Consider the following 18,466-nt stretch of genomic DNA (forward strand, 5'->3'; position numbering starts at 1 on the left):
CAATTTGCCAAGGGATAAACTATCAAATCACCCAGCACTTTTCTCACCAAGCTCTACTGAGACTCTGTGTCATAAAAATGCAAAAGCGGAGTGAAGCAGGAGCTCCTGGGACACCATCCACTGCTTGTGCGTGCCAAACTGTCGGACTTTATCCCGGAGTCCTTATTTGTCCCTGCTCCCAGAGAGACAGAAGAAACACGACAGAGGCTGTGTTCCCAACAGGGAACTGGGTGCCCGTCAAGGAACCCTTTCCAAATGGCCATCGCCTCAGATTTACTTTGGAGGGGTCTTCTGAGGAGGCAAAAGACCTCTCCCTGGAGGCCCAGAAGGAGAAAATGAGGAGAATTTTGAAGCAGATTGGCAATGTCCCTCAGGAGGCGGGCTGTCCCTGGAGAGCTCTCCCTGACTTTTTTCCTCTTCCTCCCCACGCCTTGTCCCATGAGAACCTGGCCGCTTCCACAGAAGCAACGCAGAGGTCCTACTGCTCCGGTTGCTATCTATTGGCCAAGACATGTTTACCTCTGCCTCTCGATTGTATTGTACTGAAACCTTTATTAGATTACTTATAAAGTGTTCCATTTAATAAACTAAATTGAATCACCAGGTCCTCTCTCAGAGTACTATAAATATCAGAAACTGTCAAGTAGGAATTTTTTTTAACTACTGGGTAATTTTTGTAAATGGATAGATTAAAAATGGCTAAAATAACAGGGCCCCAAGAAAAGGATTCTGTGGCCAAGTGTAAAGCCAGTGCCTCCTATTGGCTTCAGAATGGCTAAGAGCAGAGCTGTCCTCTACTCTGGTGGGTACTGAATTTGTTGTAAACTCAGTCTAAGGAAGTTCATTCCCCATGATCAGCTATGGGGGAGGGGCTGTGCACACAGACGTGTCTTTGTACATGTACCTACATATTTGAAGCTTGCAGTGGTGGAGTTCTAGGAGACATACAGGTTTTAGGGAGGAAGAAACAAGGATTAGCCCAACCATACGAGGCTTCATTTGCAAAGGGAGTAAGTTCTAGAGAGCCACAGCATGGCACAGTATCACAGCTAACACTACTGAATTGGAAGCTTAAAATTGTACAAGAAAGGGGAATCTTTTTTTTCTTTTAATTTCTTTTTTAATTTCCTTTGGTTTTTCAATACAGGGTTTCTCTGTGTGTAGACCAAGCAGACCTTGAACTCACAGAGATCAGGCTGGCCTCGAACTCACAGAGATCCACCTGCCCCTGCCTCCTGAATGCTGGGACTATAGGTGTATACCACCACTACCCAGCAAGGAAGGGGACTCTTGAGTTAAACATTTGCATCACTAAGTTAGCAAGAAATAAGAAAGCAGAAGGAAACTTGGGAGATGATGGCCAGGGAGCCACAGGCTGCAGTGATGGTTTTCAGTTTGGTCCAGCTATTCACATTAAGTATGTCCAGCTTTACCATGCCAATCATACCTCCATAGAGAAGTCTTTTGAAAGGAGAAAGGAAAGCGAGTTTTAATTGACAGCACAGAAGCAAATGCAGTTTGCAGTTTTATAAGTCACTGCTGATTTCTAATTACAGAGTGTGGCAGTGTACTGTGTCCAATGGGTTGGATAGCCGCCTATAGCGCTAGAGCTGAACTGGGTGTGGGCTCAGCACGTGTTTGCGGATGGCTTGACAGCCGCTTGTACATGCAAGCGACCGTCTATCAACCAGAGGAAAGAGCCACGCTATGTAGCACTGCCAGATTTGGGTGATGTCAATATTTCTACCATGACTGATTTCAAGTTATCAGCCTGCCATCACTGAACTTTGCTGGGAAGAGATGTGAGAATCAGCTTGGGAGCACTTCCTCTGGCACACCATCGGATCATTCTTAGTCTCCCTCAGGACTATGAACCCCTTTAAAAATAGCAAACAGCCACGTGGCACGTGTGAGCAGGCACGGGCTTAAATCATAGTCATGCTCCTGCTGTTTATCGGGATCTGTTAGCTCAGGGACGGCTCTAGTCTTAATGAAGCCATGCTTGTCTGTTTCCTGAACAACACTGACTCGTTGTCTCTCACTGACCGTATTGTGTGAGTTAAAAGGCAGGATTTGTGAAAAATGAAAATAGGCTCATGGAGCCAGGGAAAGGAAATCTAAGTTTGTACCTGTCTTTTGAAACCCTCTGGGGTCAGCATAGTTGGTGATTTCTAGATGGCTGGTGCAGTTTTGGATATGGTCTTTGCTTTTAGAAGCCCGTGAGTACCACGGGTCATTTTGTATTGAGAAGGTGATGAATAGGTCTTGAAAAAAAATCAACTCCAAAAAATGGACAAATTAGTTTCAATAAAATTAAAGGCACTAGAATGTAAGGGCACAAGACAGCACTACCAAGTCTGGACATTGGAATTTGGATTGAAAAATGGCTCAGATGGTGAACAGTGCCTATTCCCCTGGTTGGGGCTTTTTCAAAAATCTACCCCTTGCCACCACCCCTAGAATCATGGGATAGGTGAACGACTTAACAGTAGCTATTTTTATATTCTGAGGGTCCTGAGTAAAAGTTCAAATGCAACAAATATCTCAGCATTGAAAGAATTTGATGAACACTTAGATAGTCAGGCCACTGTATACATTCATTAAGAAACCCAGTCCAACACAGAATAGTCTTAATTAATGACAAATCAATAGCAAAACTAATTACTCTTTTTTTGTACAAGACAACTACCTTCCAGTTTTAAATACAATTTTCATAGCCCTTTCTGAGCCTGTTAACGAACATCGGAACCACCTTAGACACTAGAGCACAATGCGTTCATCCTATGAAAGTGAGTCTCACTCAGTCTGTTTCACTTTATCATCCCTAAGCCCCTTTTCATACATAACTCCATAACAACCCCCAAAAGGCGATATAACAACCTTATCTCCACTGGTGTCTACTTGGCACCAGTCTGCCCTGACCTTAGACACAAGCCATTGTTAAGGGTATAACACATTTACATATTTTGCAATAAAACATCAGTTATTTGCATTACTGTGTCAAGTTTTATTTGATTCTTTCACCTAAAAATGACTCATTTTCCTTTCTTGTATTTTAAAAACCAACTACTCTAAGCTTGTTTGAGAATAATCAAAAATTGCCCATTTAGCTAGAAGTCATTTTCTTTTCAAAAGGCAAATGTTATTTAATCTTTCAGCTGTTCATTGTGCCATCATAAATACTTTCTTTTCAGCACAGTTGTGGGGACTGAAATGAGCCCACTAATTGCCTCCCATTTCGACTGACATGTGGTGGTTTAGTGGAAAGAGAACACAGCAGGGAGAAGGAAATAGGAGGCTGAGAAAATGAGAGCTAATTATTTCCACTGCCGCATGTCAGGCTCCGTGTCAGCCTTGTTTTTACAAACTGGAAGGTTTAGCACTAAATAAAACAAACTGGCGTCATGTTTTTATATACTGGCAGTGTCACGAAGCAGCTGCACGGCTCAAAGACAATGTAATGCCTGCGTTCGCATGGACACCATCTGACAGACACTGTGAGCCACGGCTAATGAGGATATCGCAGTAGTGCCAAAGCGAAAGGTGCTGAATTATGTATGATTCTTCATCAGGGCGGCAGTAGTCCTGTACATCATTATGAGACATTGTTTCGCTGGAGAGATTAAAACGTCCTTAGTTCCAGACCCTGCAACCTATACGCGCTGAAAGAGGTTATTAATGGAATTTTTAGGGAGACTTTCTTGTGGATTTCTTTTGGGTTGAAAAACCAATTTCATGGGACAAAGCCGCCACGGGTCATGACACTGTATAGATAAAGAAGAGAAAGCAAATTAACCATACTTGTATTATCTTCCTTCCAAAGACGGCATAATAAAATATAGTGTAGCGGGGTTATACTTAATGATAAATAACCCAGGTGCTTTCTCAGGACATGCCACTCTCCTGCCTTTAACACAGCAGGTTCCGGCAGCTGAGCTGGATAATGGTGACACATGTAAAGGAGCCTTCAGAGGCCCCCGTCAGCAGCATCCCCCCTACTTCTTCTACAGTCATGACCAATATCATTTTTGTGGGTTTTGTTTTCATCTGGGATTGCTTATGCTTCGCAAAAGTCAGTCGGTTGCTATGACTGCATCTTTCTGTCCCTGCTCTGGTTTCTCAGAAAGTTTATTCTGACCCCTCTAGTTTATATTTGAAAGTACTTCCTCAGTGGGTGGTTTTTATTTTTCTCCATTTATGGGAAGAGAGGAGCAGGTGGGGGTTTTGGAAGCCAGTGCCTCTAACATTAAACTTGATGGATCTAGGACACGAATTCCAGTTCCATGAGGCTGGCTGTATTTCTCCAGTATCTAAACCTCGGTTTCTTTATTCATAAAATGGGAACTGTATTCTCTAGAACAGAGTAAGACCGTAAGGAGTAGATAACATAAGTAGATCTCAAAACCATGATGCCAGAGGAATACGACTGGCAGCCTAAAGTTTAATCTGTGTGACATAGATGGAAGCAGTGGCTAACTCTGGTTGCTAGGAAGAGGGCTTGCCTGGGCAATGGGACTTTCTAGAGGACCAAAGGTGTCTCATTTGCTTTGCTGCTAGTATAGTATAGTAGGCACAACTGAAACTCTGTGAGCTCTGCAGTTAAAAATCTGTGTTCTCATTACATGCAGGTTATAACTCAGTGCGAACACACGTTGTTTGCAAATATCTGTATTATTCAGGAAAAGGTGATCTAGAAAAGTTGATTTGGGGGTCACTTTCCTTTTGAAGGATCCAGAATGATCCTGGACTTGGATTTTTATTTATGAAGATTAATCTATGATGTTGATGGCCCCAAGTAATTTTGTAGGGAAAATGCATGTTTTTAAAAAGCATATTGTCTCTGAATCCCCAGAACTTTAAAGTTTGGTATATTTGTGCTATTTTAATATTTGGGGTCCCCCCCCCCGTTTGGAAAATCTACCACTATCTCGACTATTCTCTTCTATTCCTTCTCCCTGCCCTCTTTTTCTTTAGGGAGAAGGGATGTCTATGTTTGGTGTGTCATTTCAGCTAGTCTGGAACTCCAATGAATTGTAAGCAGCTCACTAAGCGTGTAATAGTGAGTTCTCACAAAGAGATGCTTAATTTAGCACTAAAACTGAGTGTTGTTTAAGATTTTATCTACATGGGGCAAGAACTCCTGTTTTAGTTGGCCTATAATCTTAATTTGTAAACTGCTTCCAAACAATTGACAATCTTGCAGCAGTTAGTTGGGATGATTTCTTATCGTGCATCAGGCATTCACTGGCTTCTAGAATTGCCCAGGTATCTCAGCAGGTGATAAGAGAAGTTTCCATGTCCTGAGAAGCTAGTAGAATTCTCCGATTTTCAGTATTCCAAATGCAAAACTTGCCCTCTCCCCAACGAGATGTGGCATGTCTCCTGCAGACCTGCAGAGCAGCACATCTGCTAGTTAATGGACAATTTCAAGGACTATGTTTTGCGGCCCCGAGTCCCAGAGTCCTGACAGTTCCTGTGTTTAGCCCTTCTGCTAAGCTAGGCCTTATTTCCCTGTGGGTCAGTAGGAATACATCAGGATAATTTTTCCATCCATGTGCATGTCATCCTGGGTAGGAATCTAGGCTTGAAAGTAAAACCCAGGGTAATTGGGACCTGCCTTGATTTCACATCAGCAGCAAGGCTAGCTGGTTATTTCTGGTTTGGGTGGTCCTGTGCCAGCCAGGCTGGAGCTCAGTGATTCCAGTGGCTCCATTAGTACTTCCAACAATGACCTGCTGCTGTAATGGAAGAAAATTTACAGACGGATTGAACAGGAGACTCTGGACTGTCTGGAGTTTTGCCCCCAATTCTCACTTTGTAAAACGGGACTTCCTGGTACTGTTGCTTGCCCTTCATTAACTGGTAACAAGGAAAAGTTCAGGACTCAGAGAGGAGATGCTATGGCTTAAATCTAGAATGAAGCTATGCCATGTCTGTTTGTTTGTTTGTGTTTGTTTTGGTTTTGTTCTTTTTTTGAGACAGGGTTTCTCTGTGTAGCTTTGTAGACCAGGCTGGCCTCAAACTCACAGAGATCCGCCTGCCTCTGCCTGGAGAGTGCTGGGGTTAAAGGTGTGCGCCTCCAACACCTGGCTCGCCATGCCCGGGTGGACTGAATGGCTTCAAATCGGGGCCTAGATATGAACAAGTGACAGTGACACATAAGACCATGCAGGAAACTTGGGAATATGCGGGACCGTTGCCTTTTTCTTTAAGATGGGGTCACACATAGCTCAGGCTGGCCCTGAGCTCCTGAGTGTGAGGATTACAGGGTGCACTATCACACTGGCCTGTATAATTTAACTCTTACTTAAGAAATCTGCAGTCCCCTGGTGAGCCCCTTGATACATGTCGTCTCAGCATCTGTGTTTGTGTCCTGTGAGACTCGGTAACCCCTGACTGTAGCCTGGACGTTGTGGAAGACCCTCAAGGACACTTGAGGTCAGTCTGAAAAGGAGCAGGACTTAGAGGACTTAGAGGATGCCTTATGTGTTATTTGTGAGTTACTTTTCTTAACTAAGTGACAATGACATCAGAGATGCTGAAAAGCTCTAGGAGTTATGTCACAGGACTGGCAAATTAAGGTCAACGCCTCAGTTGAACCCTACTTGTTCCCTCTCAGCCAGCTTTGCAACAAGCAGTGTCCATCGCCTATTGAGATGGCTGCTATCCTCCTTGGTTAGTAATTCCCTGAGTAGAACTGTATTGCTTCTGAGCTGTCTTCCTTTATGATTCAGTTAAGGGCCTTTCAAACAAAAGACAAATTTACAAAATGAAAGGTGTAGCCCTATTATTTAGACCAGGTCTCCTGCAAGTTGAACTTTGGAGAGCAGTGGCGAGGGGACCTTCTGGCCTCTTGGGTTGTATCAGCGAGATGCCTGGGCTTTCTCCCTCCTAGCTGTTGTGGACAGCTCACCTGCTCTGTGGAGTTCAGCAGAACCACCAGTGAGCCAGGTCCCCTCTACTGGCTTCCCCATTGGTGTCCCCGCAGCCACCTGTCACAGTTGGAGTGCCATCCATCTCTAGCACTGCTGGTCACGGGGCTCCCCAGTCTGAGCCTCATTCTCCTCATCGACTTAAAGGGAAAATAAACCTAATAAAATAACATGGTCTAAGCAGACAGCAGCATGCCCACCACAGAGTAAGAAGAGCAACAGGCTCCCTCGGTATGAGGAATTGGAGTCTGGAGCATGTTAGTTTCCTGATTTGTTGCAGTGACAAAAAAAATACCCGACCAACAAGATAGATAGATAGATAGATAGATAGATAGATAGATAGATAGATAGATAGATAGCACCTTAAGGGAGAGCTCATGGTTCAAGAACGCAGCCCCTCATGGTAGGGAAGGCATGGTAGCAGAACATGAGGCATCTGGTCACACTGCCTCTGCAGTCAGGAAGCAGAGAGACAAATGCACTTGTTCGGCTCCCTTTGTACTTTTTATGCCATCTGGGACCCCAGCCAATGGCTTGGCAATGCCCATAGTTAAAGTGAGTTTTCCCATCTCAATCAAGGTGTCTAAATAATCACTCACTAGCATGCCCAGAGAATTGTACTAACCAGTACGGGAAACGAGGAATCACGGGAGCATCCTGTCAAAGGGGAACACTGGAGTTACAAGACAAGGATGAAGCAGAGGGAGTCCGGGCATTGCATGTGGTCCAGTGCCTTGGACCAGCCCAATTCCCAAACCCGAGAGGCAAAAGAAACAGAACTAAACGCAGTTCCATCTTTTTAAAAGTGTTTTGTTCAGAAACTGCCTTGGGGAAGTTCTGTTTCAGAGAAGGGCAGCCATGACAACCGTCATTATCCTGCCCAGTTAGCCCAGGGCCCCTGTGTTCCCAGAGCAGTTGCTCCAAATGAAGAAATACTAAGAGATGAGAGACATGTCAGTTCTCAGTTGTGGCTGCAGCTGATGTGAGAAAGCGGGTTCATTTCACCACGTGCACTTTTTCTTCCTCTAATTGGCGTCCTGTGACTGTAGCTGGGCAGTGAGGCTCTCCCATAGGCACCAGCCCTGCTCGGCTCCACAGGCCATCCAGGGCCTCACCCAAGCCCCAGTCCTGACTTCTCACTGAAGCCAACTGGGTTTCTGCAGCCTCCTGGTGCTCTTCTTGCCTGGAACCTGGCTCCAGGGAGCAGTCCAAGTCCACTGTCATGAAAGTGCTTTCCAGTCTCAACATGTGCGTGTTTGGTGTGATGTGCTTAAACCTTAACCCTTGGTTCTTCAAAAACATGCAAGAGACAATATGAGTTTATAGTCCAGAGGTCAAATCTGATTGTGTACGCATGTAATGTTTTATTACATTATTGTTATTATTGCATATTATTATAAGTACTTTATATGCCAGTGGTTATTGTATTGAAACCTCATATACTCACCCTGATCTAATTATTAACATTTTACTCTGCTTACTTCATTTATCACTTATGTATCTCTCCGGCCATCTAAGCAATATTTACTTCACAGTACATTTCAAAGTAACTTACAGGCATCAGAATACGTCTTCCTAAGCATTTCACTATGCTAGGATTCAGTAAGAAATGTAAAGAGCTTATGTCTACTGGATTTGACGGGTGTGTACATACCCTTGTGTTATCCTAAGCTCTGTCAATAGAGCCCTACCACTTCTAGAATGTTCTCTCACACTCTTTCCATCTGAAGAAATAATCACTGTTCTGAAGTTTTTTCCAGAGGATGTTGTTGAGCGTCAGGAAAATGCTCTTATTCATGTGTTTTTTTCTTCTGTGTAATAATTATTTCACCCACTATGTTTGCAGATGCACACATGTCCCTGAATGTATCAGTAATTTTTATACTGTCCATTCTATGAATATACAGTAATTCTATTCCCTTTTTATTAACATTAATCATTGTATTAGCTATTAAGATAAAGAGAAATCTTTTTCCATTTCTTCTGTATAAATACCTCTACAAGTAGAATTTCTAAGTCATGAGTGTATGTTTACTTCTGTAATTGCCAAAAGGATTTCTGAAGTAATTAAACCATTTGTGTTGCTGCAACAGAGCATGGGGATTCTAGTAGCTTCAAATTTTAACCAACATTTGATGGTATCAGCCTTAGGCACTCTGCTGGTGTGTAATAACTCCCTGTGGTTTGATCAATGATATACATAACTATATAGTAATGTTGCTGTAAATTTGATTTGCCATCATTAAAAATTGAGTAGTTTCACATAAGAATCCAAATTTCTAGCTTTCATAAAACATTGAAGACCCTAGCAAAATTGGACTTATATTTCTACATGGGAACAACCAGTAGAAGCTGGGCAGTGACTGCTTTTAGGGAGGCCTGTCCAGATCTCCAGGATTCCTATGCCTCCCATAATTCCTCTGCTGTTGGTTACCACATGTCACATCTACAGTATTGTTGCCATCCTTAAGAGGCCAACGAGCTGTGTCTTCAACCCACACCATTATCAGGTCTAGGAAATGGAGGTAAGTAGATCAAGAGGGCTATATCATAAAAGAAAAAGGAGGAATATGTTTTTATACCAATGATAAAATATCCTTGTAATATTTAATATGTACATTATATGGATTCCATAATGTAATTGTCTGGGTTTACTCATATTTATTTTCTGCCTGGCCCCTTTAGAATTTTAAGCTTGCGACTCCTATAACAAAACACTTCAACTGGTCAATCATGTCTCAAGGCTGCGCCAACTGGCGGTTATCAGATATACAAAAGGATCTAATTTCATGTCCTCTTTTAAAAAAGGAAAAATGAAACACTCCCACACTACTTCGTTTTAGAATACTTTATGTGTTATAAAACACTAAACAAAAAAATGGTTCACAGTTCTGTAATTTTGCTTTTAATTCCAGGATTGTAAATGGAAAATGTATATGGAGATGGATGGGGATGAAATTGCAATAACCTACATAAAAGATGTGACTTTCAACACAAGCCTCCCTGATGCAGAGATTCTAAAGATGACAAAGGTAAGGGTCTATTTACAGCTTAAAAGCTCTTTTGAATTCACAGATATCAAACAAAAACATTAGAATACCCCAGCAGTGGGCTTTTGTGCTCCTGGATGCTCACATCAGCTCAGCCTCAAGCTGCCTCTTGGAAGGCACATTTTATTTAGCAGATTGAGAGAATAATTTTTTTTGTTAAAATCCCACTTATGCTGTGTGAACTAAAAAGCACTGCAAACAAGAAAAGTCATCATTTAAGGTTTTTTTAATGCTGCATATCTTGATACTTTATCATTTATTAAAGAAAATGTTATCAATGAAAATATTTACTTCAAGCTGGATTGAGCTAAACTTTGAAGTAAAGGCTTGTGATGATGAAGACTTCAGTTTTTCACCTTCACTGCTGGCGATGTGCATGCTGGACAGTGGCGCGCTACCCCTGAGCTGCATCCCCAGCCCACTCTACCCAGTTTCTAGAAGAATTGAGATAAGGCTGTTTGAGGGACATGTGCTGCTGCTTTGTAGCTTTTGAAAGTTCATGCCAGAAGTTTCTTGAGTATTTGGAGAGCAAGGTACTAGTCAAGAGTCACTGGGAACCCTGAAAAAAAAATCCAACAGAAATGCTTAACTTGCTCCTCAGAACGGAAAGAATTCAGTTGTTTTCCCAACCACACTAGAAAAAAAGTGTAAGATTTGAGTGGTAGATCTACTGCCTCAGATAAAGCACATGTCAGTAGGATGGCCATCCTGACCTCAAGTAACCGTCAACGCGGTCCATGACTAACCTAACTGTGCACTGAGTTTTAGGCAAGAAAATGGAGCTTTTTGCAAAGAACCAGAGTACAGACACAAGTAGGAAACAAAATGAGACTACAAAGTCATGACATTTGACTTCAGTGTTCTCTGCACAGACGTAAAATGGCTGAATGATCAAGTAGATTCAACTTATGAGTAGATTCATCAAGAAGATAGTTTGGAATTCATTGTTGGAATCCTCATTGTTACTGGGATTCACTTCCATAACATTACTCACTTAACATAAGGCTATGGCTAGGTTTAATGTTTCCTTACGTTGTGGGGACATATTGTGTTTTAATGTCTAGAAAGGATAGGTTCTCTCCCCGGGGTCCCAGTTCTGTCCTCTCCAGTTGCCACAGTTGTCCCCTTGCTTCCACGTCCTTAAGAAGATAAAGTCATTGCTTACCATAAGAAGGAATTTGCTCAGTGCAAAAATAATACAGTGCAATTGTAGAACTGAATGTTTCTGCCATCATGCTTCAATGCAAAACCACACACACATTAATGAGGATAACAGGAAAAATAGGATTGGAAAGGTCACTCAAAGTTTATAGAACCTTATAAAAGCAATAGAAACAATAACAGTGTTCATTAAATAAAACCAGACCGGTTAGATCTCTCTTATAGTATATACCCAACTTATAAACAGTCATTCATTGTTTTGCAGATCCAACCTGGAAGGATAAGGAAATGAGAAGAAAATGAAAAAAAAAATTATCAGAATTAGCAAAAGATCAAAAATATGGGCTTCACTAGATTTGTCTTAATACGGTGGAAAAATAAAAACACACTGTCTTTATTGGTACAAGCCTCTTGGCATGATAGATTGGCAGACGGAGAGCTGAGTGACACTATACTAGCTACTGCTTACACTCAAGGAAGACACTTCTGGGACCTCCCATGTTGTCTTGACTTTATCTTAATGTTGAGGAAGCTTTTGGCTACTGTTTCAAACATTGGCATGAATTAACAACCTACTGAAAGGATTGAGAGGACTGAGGACCAACATGGTAGTACAGCTATGATCCCAATACTTGGGAGGCTAAGGCAGGATCATCAACTAACTCTACGCCAAGACTACACAGTCAAACCCTAGAAAAAAACACAGAAAACCATAGGAGATCAGGACTACCATCTCCCATCAGTAGGATGTGCACACAATTAATCCCATCATTCGAAGACATTGATTACAAATGTATAAAAACAGCAAAGCCCAAAATACAAGTGTGTTATTAACCAGCATGAATTTATGATAATCTGATATTCTGTCCCTGTTTGCAAATTGTATATGGCACAACTGGCCTCAATGACACATAGCAGTCCAGGCTGTCTTCTGATACTATGCCATCCTAACATCTGTGTTTCAGCCACCATTTGTAATGGAGAAGTGGATCGTAGGAATAATGGCGGATCAAACTGTGGAGTGCACGGTCACGTATGAGGTAAGCCCCTGAAGGCAGAGACTAGAGTTTCAGCCTCTGTTAGTGAGCAGGGATTTGTCTGGTCTCTCTGAGTGCTTACAGGTTAGTGTGTGGCTTTATTGGAAGGGAAATTATATACCGGCGTGCATAAACAAAGATGAATGCAATTTCTCTAAGTGTTAGGAAGGAAAATAACATGATAGAATTTGGGGCAACGCCTCACCTATACTCTCATTAGATATCCATCAACTGAACACTTTGTACATCCCACCTAGTAATGTAAAAAGTGAGCGGAACTCACTTGGAAGTAAGAGTTCAGGGGAGGAGATCAATGATTGTTCAAAAGACCAGCACATACCCCTGTGACCACCTGGGGAGTTTATTGTTATCGCCAAATTAATAGATTCTATCAAGTTTTCATGAAAATAAAGAAAAACTTACATTAGGAAAAAAAAAAAAACATGGGGCCTGGAGAGATGGCTCAGTGATTAACAGCACCGACTGCTCTTCCAAAGACCTGGGTTCAAATTCCCAGCAACCACATGGTGGCTCACAACCACCTATAGTAGGATCAGATGCCCTCTTCTGACATAAACTTGTACATGCAGAGAGAGCACTCAGGTATACATAAGTAAATAAATCTTTTTTAAAAGAAAAAATGCTATTAAAATGTACACAGGTACCTGTCTACCTGCTGATGGGTAGAGAGTAGCCCAGTCACTCTATTAGTGTCAGAGAGTGACAAGTGGAAATGAACAGTAGCTTGGGATGGTTGGTTGTGTGGCCAGAGAACAGGCATACAAACATCAAGTGAAGTCCCTACGAGGTAGAGAACAATGATGAAGCCAGACAGGTAGGCAAGGTCAGATTGGGGATCCCAGTAAGGACTCACTGTAAGCAGAAAGTCAGGGGAGCCATTTTAAGCCTTAGAGTCTGATTTTTGTTGTAAAAATCTTCTGGACAATAATACATCACAGTTACTAATACCTTTTACCTTTTTTATTTTATTTTATTTTGGTTTTTTGAGACAGGGTTTCTCTGTATTGTTTTGGAGGCTGTCCTGGAACTCGCTCTGTAGACCAGGCTGGCCTCGAACTCACAGAGATCCGCCTGCCTCTGCCTCTGCTGGGATTAAAGACGTGCGCCACCAACACCCGGCTCCTTTTACCATTTTTTTTAAAAATCCGTGTTTAGTATAATAAAAATACATCTCTCTGCAAATACATTTCAACTCTATTCAAAATGTATTTGATTCTGATAACTTTGTAAAAGTTAACAAAGTCTCCGTGACTGGTGGGACATTGACCCTCGGAAGGCAGGACTCTCATGAGGCACAGGCCGGAGGGGTGCACAGAGTTGGGGGCACTCGAAGACACTAGTGTGTATCTTCCATTGGTAGGGCATGTGTATCTTTCATTAATTTAAGGCAGTTTTGTTAAGGATTCACCATAAACCAGGGACTGTAAGAGGCAAGTACACCTGCCTCGTCTCCAGACCTCAGGTAAATCCTGAAAGATGGGCAATGGCTTTCTTCATCTGGCAGTGGGGAAGCAGGCTGGGAGGGAAAAAAGGCTCTGGGGTACTCAGTGGCAGCTGATGTGCTCACACCCATGTCTCCCCTCTGGAAACAGTGTCTCTTCCCTGGTCCCCTGGCCTGGGACCCTCAGGGCGGCTGCAGTAAGATGCGGGAAGTCTCCCTTAGACTGGATTTTGCATGCTGCTGCCTTGAGATGGTTTCCTGAGTTATCACACTCTAGCCTTTTAGAGTCGGAGACCCAGCCTTGTCAACCTCACTAGATAGCCTGCAAGGCAATTGGTGACAGGCCCTCGCCTCCCAGGAAAAGCCCCCTTTTAGCCAGGCAGTTAGAGCACCGGACTCCAGCTCCGTCTGCTGCAGACATGCCACACCCTGCTTCTTGCTGCCCTTCCTCTCCTCCCCTCCGCCTCCCCTCTTTCTTCCCTTTCCTCCCTCTCATTTTCTTCTTCTTTTCCTCTCCCTTAGACTCCATGATAATAAGCCACCTCTACATTTCTCATTTTCCAGTTTTTAAAGACATTTTTTCCCTTTCTCTCTTCTTCCTCCCCTTCTTTTTTGAGACAAGATCTTTCTATGTAACCCTGTTTGGTCTCCAACTTGCTATGTAGACCAGGCTGGCCTTGAACTCCCAGTGATCCATCTGCCTCTGCCTCCCGAGTGCTGGGATTAAAGGTGTGCACCACTAAAGACATACTTTCATAACTGTATTGAATCCTAGAGATTGCTGCCTTGTGTTGTGCTGAGCTAGAGTTGGTACCCTAAGGTGTGTCTGGTGATGAGGGCTTTTCAGGATAAGACTGTCTTCTTAACCTGCTGTCCTCTCCTGATACTGGATTTCCTCACTCTCCATCCCGCCTCACTGTGCACCTGCTCACCTGCACCCACCCTGTGGCCGCCGCACTTCCTTCTGATTCCTGTGTGTCTCCCAGGGCCCTTGGGCCAAAGGCACACTTAAGTGAAACGGTGGTCAGTGCTCACTTAGTCAAGAAAGTATCTTACCTATTTTAAATACTGTAATATAATAAGGTAATATAATAAGTAGAAAGGGTTATAGGACGGGGAAAGAGAGGAAGGAAGAAGGAAAAAAAAGAAAGTATAGAGTTCATTATGGGAAGTGTGGTTAAAATGTTCTTTTTATCCAAATTCACTAATTTAGGCAAATGACATAACATGCATTTTCCCTCCCATTTCACAAATATATGAATGATCGTGGGTTTCCTGAACTTTTTTTAACAGAGTGATGTTAGGACCCCAAAACTCACTAAGCATGTCCACTCGATTCAGTGGAGTAGAACGAAGCCTCAGGATGAAGTGAAAGCAGTCCAGCTTGCCATTCAGACTGTATTCTCCAACTCGGACGGCAACGCTGGCAGCAGATCTGACTCAAGTAAGTTAGCGCCCAAGTACAGCTCGTGTGCCTGAGTCACGAATGTTAGTTATGGCATTCCCATGGCAGAAGGCAGCAGGCATCACAGATGTCTAACATAGTGCTTCCCTCTTCAGTTTTGCCATATTGTTTTTTCAGAGTTTTTCCTAATTCTTTGAGAATGTCATACATATGTACAATGTACTTTGATCATGTTGACCCCATAATGTTGGTTTTATAAATAGATGAGAGAGTTGTATTTATAGACATAGATGTGATCACATTGTACAAATTTAATATCTGGATGACCGTAATGATGAAAAGTAGTTACATTACATTGCAGAGACGGGAAGGCTGCTTGTCTAGGTTCTATAAGTGTATCTGTAAATAAAGATGTGAGTCTGCTAGCTCACATTCCTACAAAGCCACGGCTAGCACCAGCACTTCTTGCCTTTTCTTTCTCATTTTGGCAGAATCTTATGTGCCCCTGGCTGGCCTGGAACTGTTTTCATACACATCTTCTAAGCAGAATCCTTAAGAAACAGTAAATTACTCTTTCTTTAAGAGTGTGCACTGAAAAAAATCAGCCCCCTCCACTTCCTGCCAGAATTGCTCCAGACCACTTCCTCTGGAGAGCTGTGTCCGGCTTCCTCCGGTTTCCCCTCGTCTGCCTCCACCCTCCTTTTACTCGCTCTCCCACTGTGATGTGAAGACCGAAGTCACCTGCTAGATCAGGCGCCCCCCTTCGCACCTGCCAGTAGCAGAAACCCAGTTTCACCTGGCTTACCTCAGTGAGTCTCAGTGTGGTCCTGCAGGATCCTCTGTGACCCTGTCAGAGATGCACACCCTTCCACCCATCTCCAGACGAGCCAGTCAGATATCCTAGGCCAGAACACGCCGTCTGCATTTTAAGGGACCCTCCAAATTCCTCAGACACTGATTTAAATAAATAAAATACATTGTCTTCCATCACTAAAAGGGATGTAGGCTCTGGAGGCAGTACGACAAATAAGTTTGGCTATGAAATCTCAAGGGATGACCTCTTCCTTTCCTCTCTGCCATACCGAATGTGCCGGCTTTGCCCACGGCCTCGCTGCTGTGTCTGGCTAGCCTATAAACACAGTGATGTCGGGAGAGCGCCAGGTGTCAGTCCTGACCTGCGCTCATACTTACTACAACAGCCTTCCGAAATCCAGCAGGCTACCCCGCCCCGGTTCTGCTTTGGGCAGGACAACACTATGTCCTTTGCTGGCACATGCGTGTACGTCATGGGCAGAAGAGGCCCAGCTTCCATTGACACGCATCCCTGCAGACAGGAGCTCAAACTCAGGCCTCTTAGAAGCTAAAACTGTAGAGAAGTAGCAGTTCGGGAAGACGGTCTGTGGTGGTGTATCGTTCCTTGTAGGTGAAGTTCCTAACACAGTTAGAATTATGGCAGCAGAAACAGGAAAATACCAGCCACGTTACATATTCATAATGACAATTTACCTTTCCCCCCAAGGGTTCGTGGTAGCCAAGACAAAGGTCTACATACCTAGCCTGGAACTTGCATGACTAGTAATGCTTGGCACGCCCCCAAGCAGCCTTGAGACTGATTTCCTGAGCCAGGCTTGTGAATTAGGCATTCAGCCTTGTGGCATGGAAGATGCTCATTTCCATTTCCCCTGCAGGTGCGGACTGCCAGTGGTTAGACACCCTGCGCTTGCGGCAGATTGCATCCCACACTTCTCTACAGCGTTCCCAGAGCAACCCCATCCTGGGGTCCCCTTTCTTCCCATACTTTGCCAACCAGGATTCCTATGCCGCCGCGGTGAGACGGACCCAGACGCCCGTGAAGTACCAGCAGATCACACCCATCAACCCTTCCAGGAGCTCCTCCCCGACCCAGTACGGGCTGACCAAAAACTTCTCCTCCTTGCACCTCAACTCCAGGGACAGCGGCTTCTCCAGCCTCAACACCGACAGCTCCTCCGAGAGGGGCCGCTACTCAGACCGCAGCAGAAACAAATACGGCCGCGGGAGTGTATCCCTCAACTCTTCCCCCAGGGCAAGGTACGGTGGGAGAAGTCAGCATTCTGCCCCTTCGCGAGAAAGGTATTCTGGAAAGTTCTACAGGCTTCCCCAGTCAGCGCTGAACACTCATCAGTCCCCTGACTTCAAGAAGAACGCGAACGACCGTCGTGTGCCCAGGACCATCCCCGGGATGCCTCTACACCCCGAGGCTGTCTCCAGAGCAAGCGAAGAGGAGAGCAGGGTGAGCGAAGGGGGCTGGACTAAAGTGGAGTACCGGAAGAAGACTCACAGGCAACTTCCGGCCAAAACTAGCAAGGAGAGAATGAGGGGCAACTACCGCGGGCGGAGGAACTTTTGATGGCTTCAGTCAGATCGGTTTTTCCAAGCCGGTTCTGCAGTGGACTTTTGGTAGCGAGACATCTTCAGATTCCAGGGACCAAAAAGACTAGTTTGGAAACACCTTTTAATTGGAAGGACAACCAAAGCAGGGCCGCAATTATCGTCCTTGGTTGACTAGTAGTGGCGATTAGACTTGACAATACCTGCCCATATTTCGTCCCCCTGGATTAATATTGAAGCGGGAAGGGCTGTGCCATTTTATTCCACGCTGGGCACATTCTCCTTAGCAGACTTGGAACTAGGATAAAGCTGGTGGGGGCCACAGAAAAACCACATTTCTAGATGAAAACGGGATTTGTCTTATTTTCTCTTTCATCTGAGGTTCCAAGATGGCTCAGCAAGACACTGTGGCTGATACTTTATTTAAAATTTGGGTATTTTGTTCATCATGAATTTTTTGATTGATTATTTTTAACGACTGCGATAAAATACCGTTTATCTTGATTGCTGAGGAAATTTTTTTAAAAATGCCTCCCCAAATTTTGTGCCCAAGTCAATGCCTCACTCATCTCAACCCCATTAGTATTTATTTTAGTGAGTTATTCATGTTTCTGTCATGGTCAGAATCGAAGTGATTTGGATTGTCATTTTTAGGTAATAAAAAAGATTACTGAGGTTAATGTTGATTGTATGGTGTTTATCTCATTCATTAAGGTTCATCCAACAAAAGGTCTAAATGGCCTGGGGTTTTGTGGCTGGTTCTTTTCCTGAGCTCCCTGGACTCTAGTTGAGCATTATTTTCTACCTTCACCATAGAAGGAACAAAGAAAGGGAAGACAGTCCATATAGCATCCTTGGGATGTCAGACTCTAAATTCTGGGGAAAAAAATTTAAAAACACAACCAGATGGGGCAAGATAATACCATCTCAAGCTAAAAGCCAGAGAAATTACCGTTAGCCTTGTTAGAGAAGCCAGTAAACACCAGTCTTGCAGCAAGCTTATGCATAGCAGCTGGGAGTTAAGAGGAGGCTGTGTGTAGTCTAGAGCA

The 18,466-nt window shown here is 43.7% G+C and overlaps 1 protein-coding gene across 4 annotated transcripts in view; it reads left to right on the top strand.

Annotated features, from left to right (window-relative positions):
• Nucleotides 1-18,097, top strand: part of Map3k20 (mitogen-activated protein kinase kinase kinase 20) — a 156,066-nt gene extending 137,969 nt beyond the window's left edge. For all 4 annotated transcript variants that reach the window (XM_040745576.1, XM_040745578.1, XM_040745577.1 and 1 more), the window contains 4 exons: nt 9,848-9,964; nt 12,109-12,183; nt 14,936-15,086; nt 16,736-18,097. In XM_040745576.1, the coding sequence (XP_040601510.1) occupies nt 9,848-9,964; nt 12,109-12,183; nt 14,936-15,086; nt 16,736-17,436 (1,044 nt within the window). In that variant the 3' untranslated portion in view covers nt 17,437-18,097. The remainder of the gene's footprint in view (nt 1-9,847; nt 9,965-12,108; nt 12,184-14,935; nt 15,087-16,735) is intronic.
• The last annotated feature ends 369 nt before the right edge of the window (nt 18,098-18,466 follow it).

The sequence above is a fragment of the Mesocricetus auratus genome, unplaced genomic scaffold, assembly GCF_017639785.1.
Source record: "Mesocricetus auratus isolate SY011 unplaced genomic scaffold, BCM_Maur_2.0 Super-Scaffold_100004, whole genome shotgun sequence".
Classification (NCBI taxonomy): Eukaryota; Metazoa; Chordata; class Mammalia; order Rodentia; family Cricetidae; genus Mesocricetus; species Mesocricetus auratus.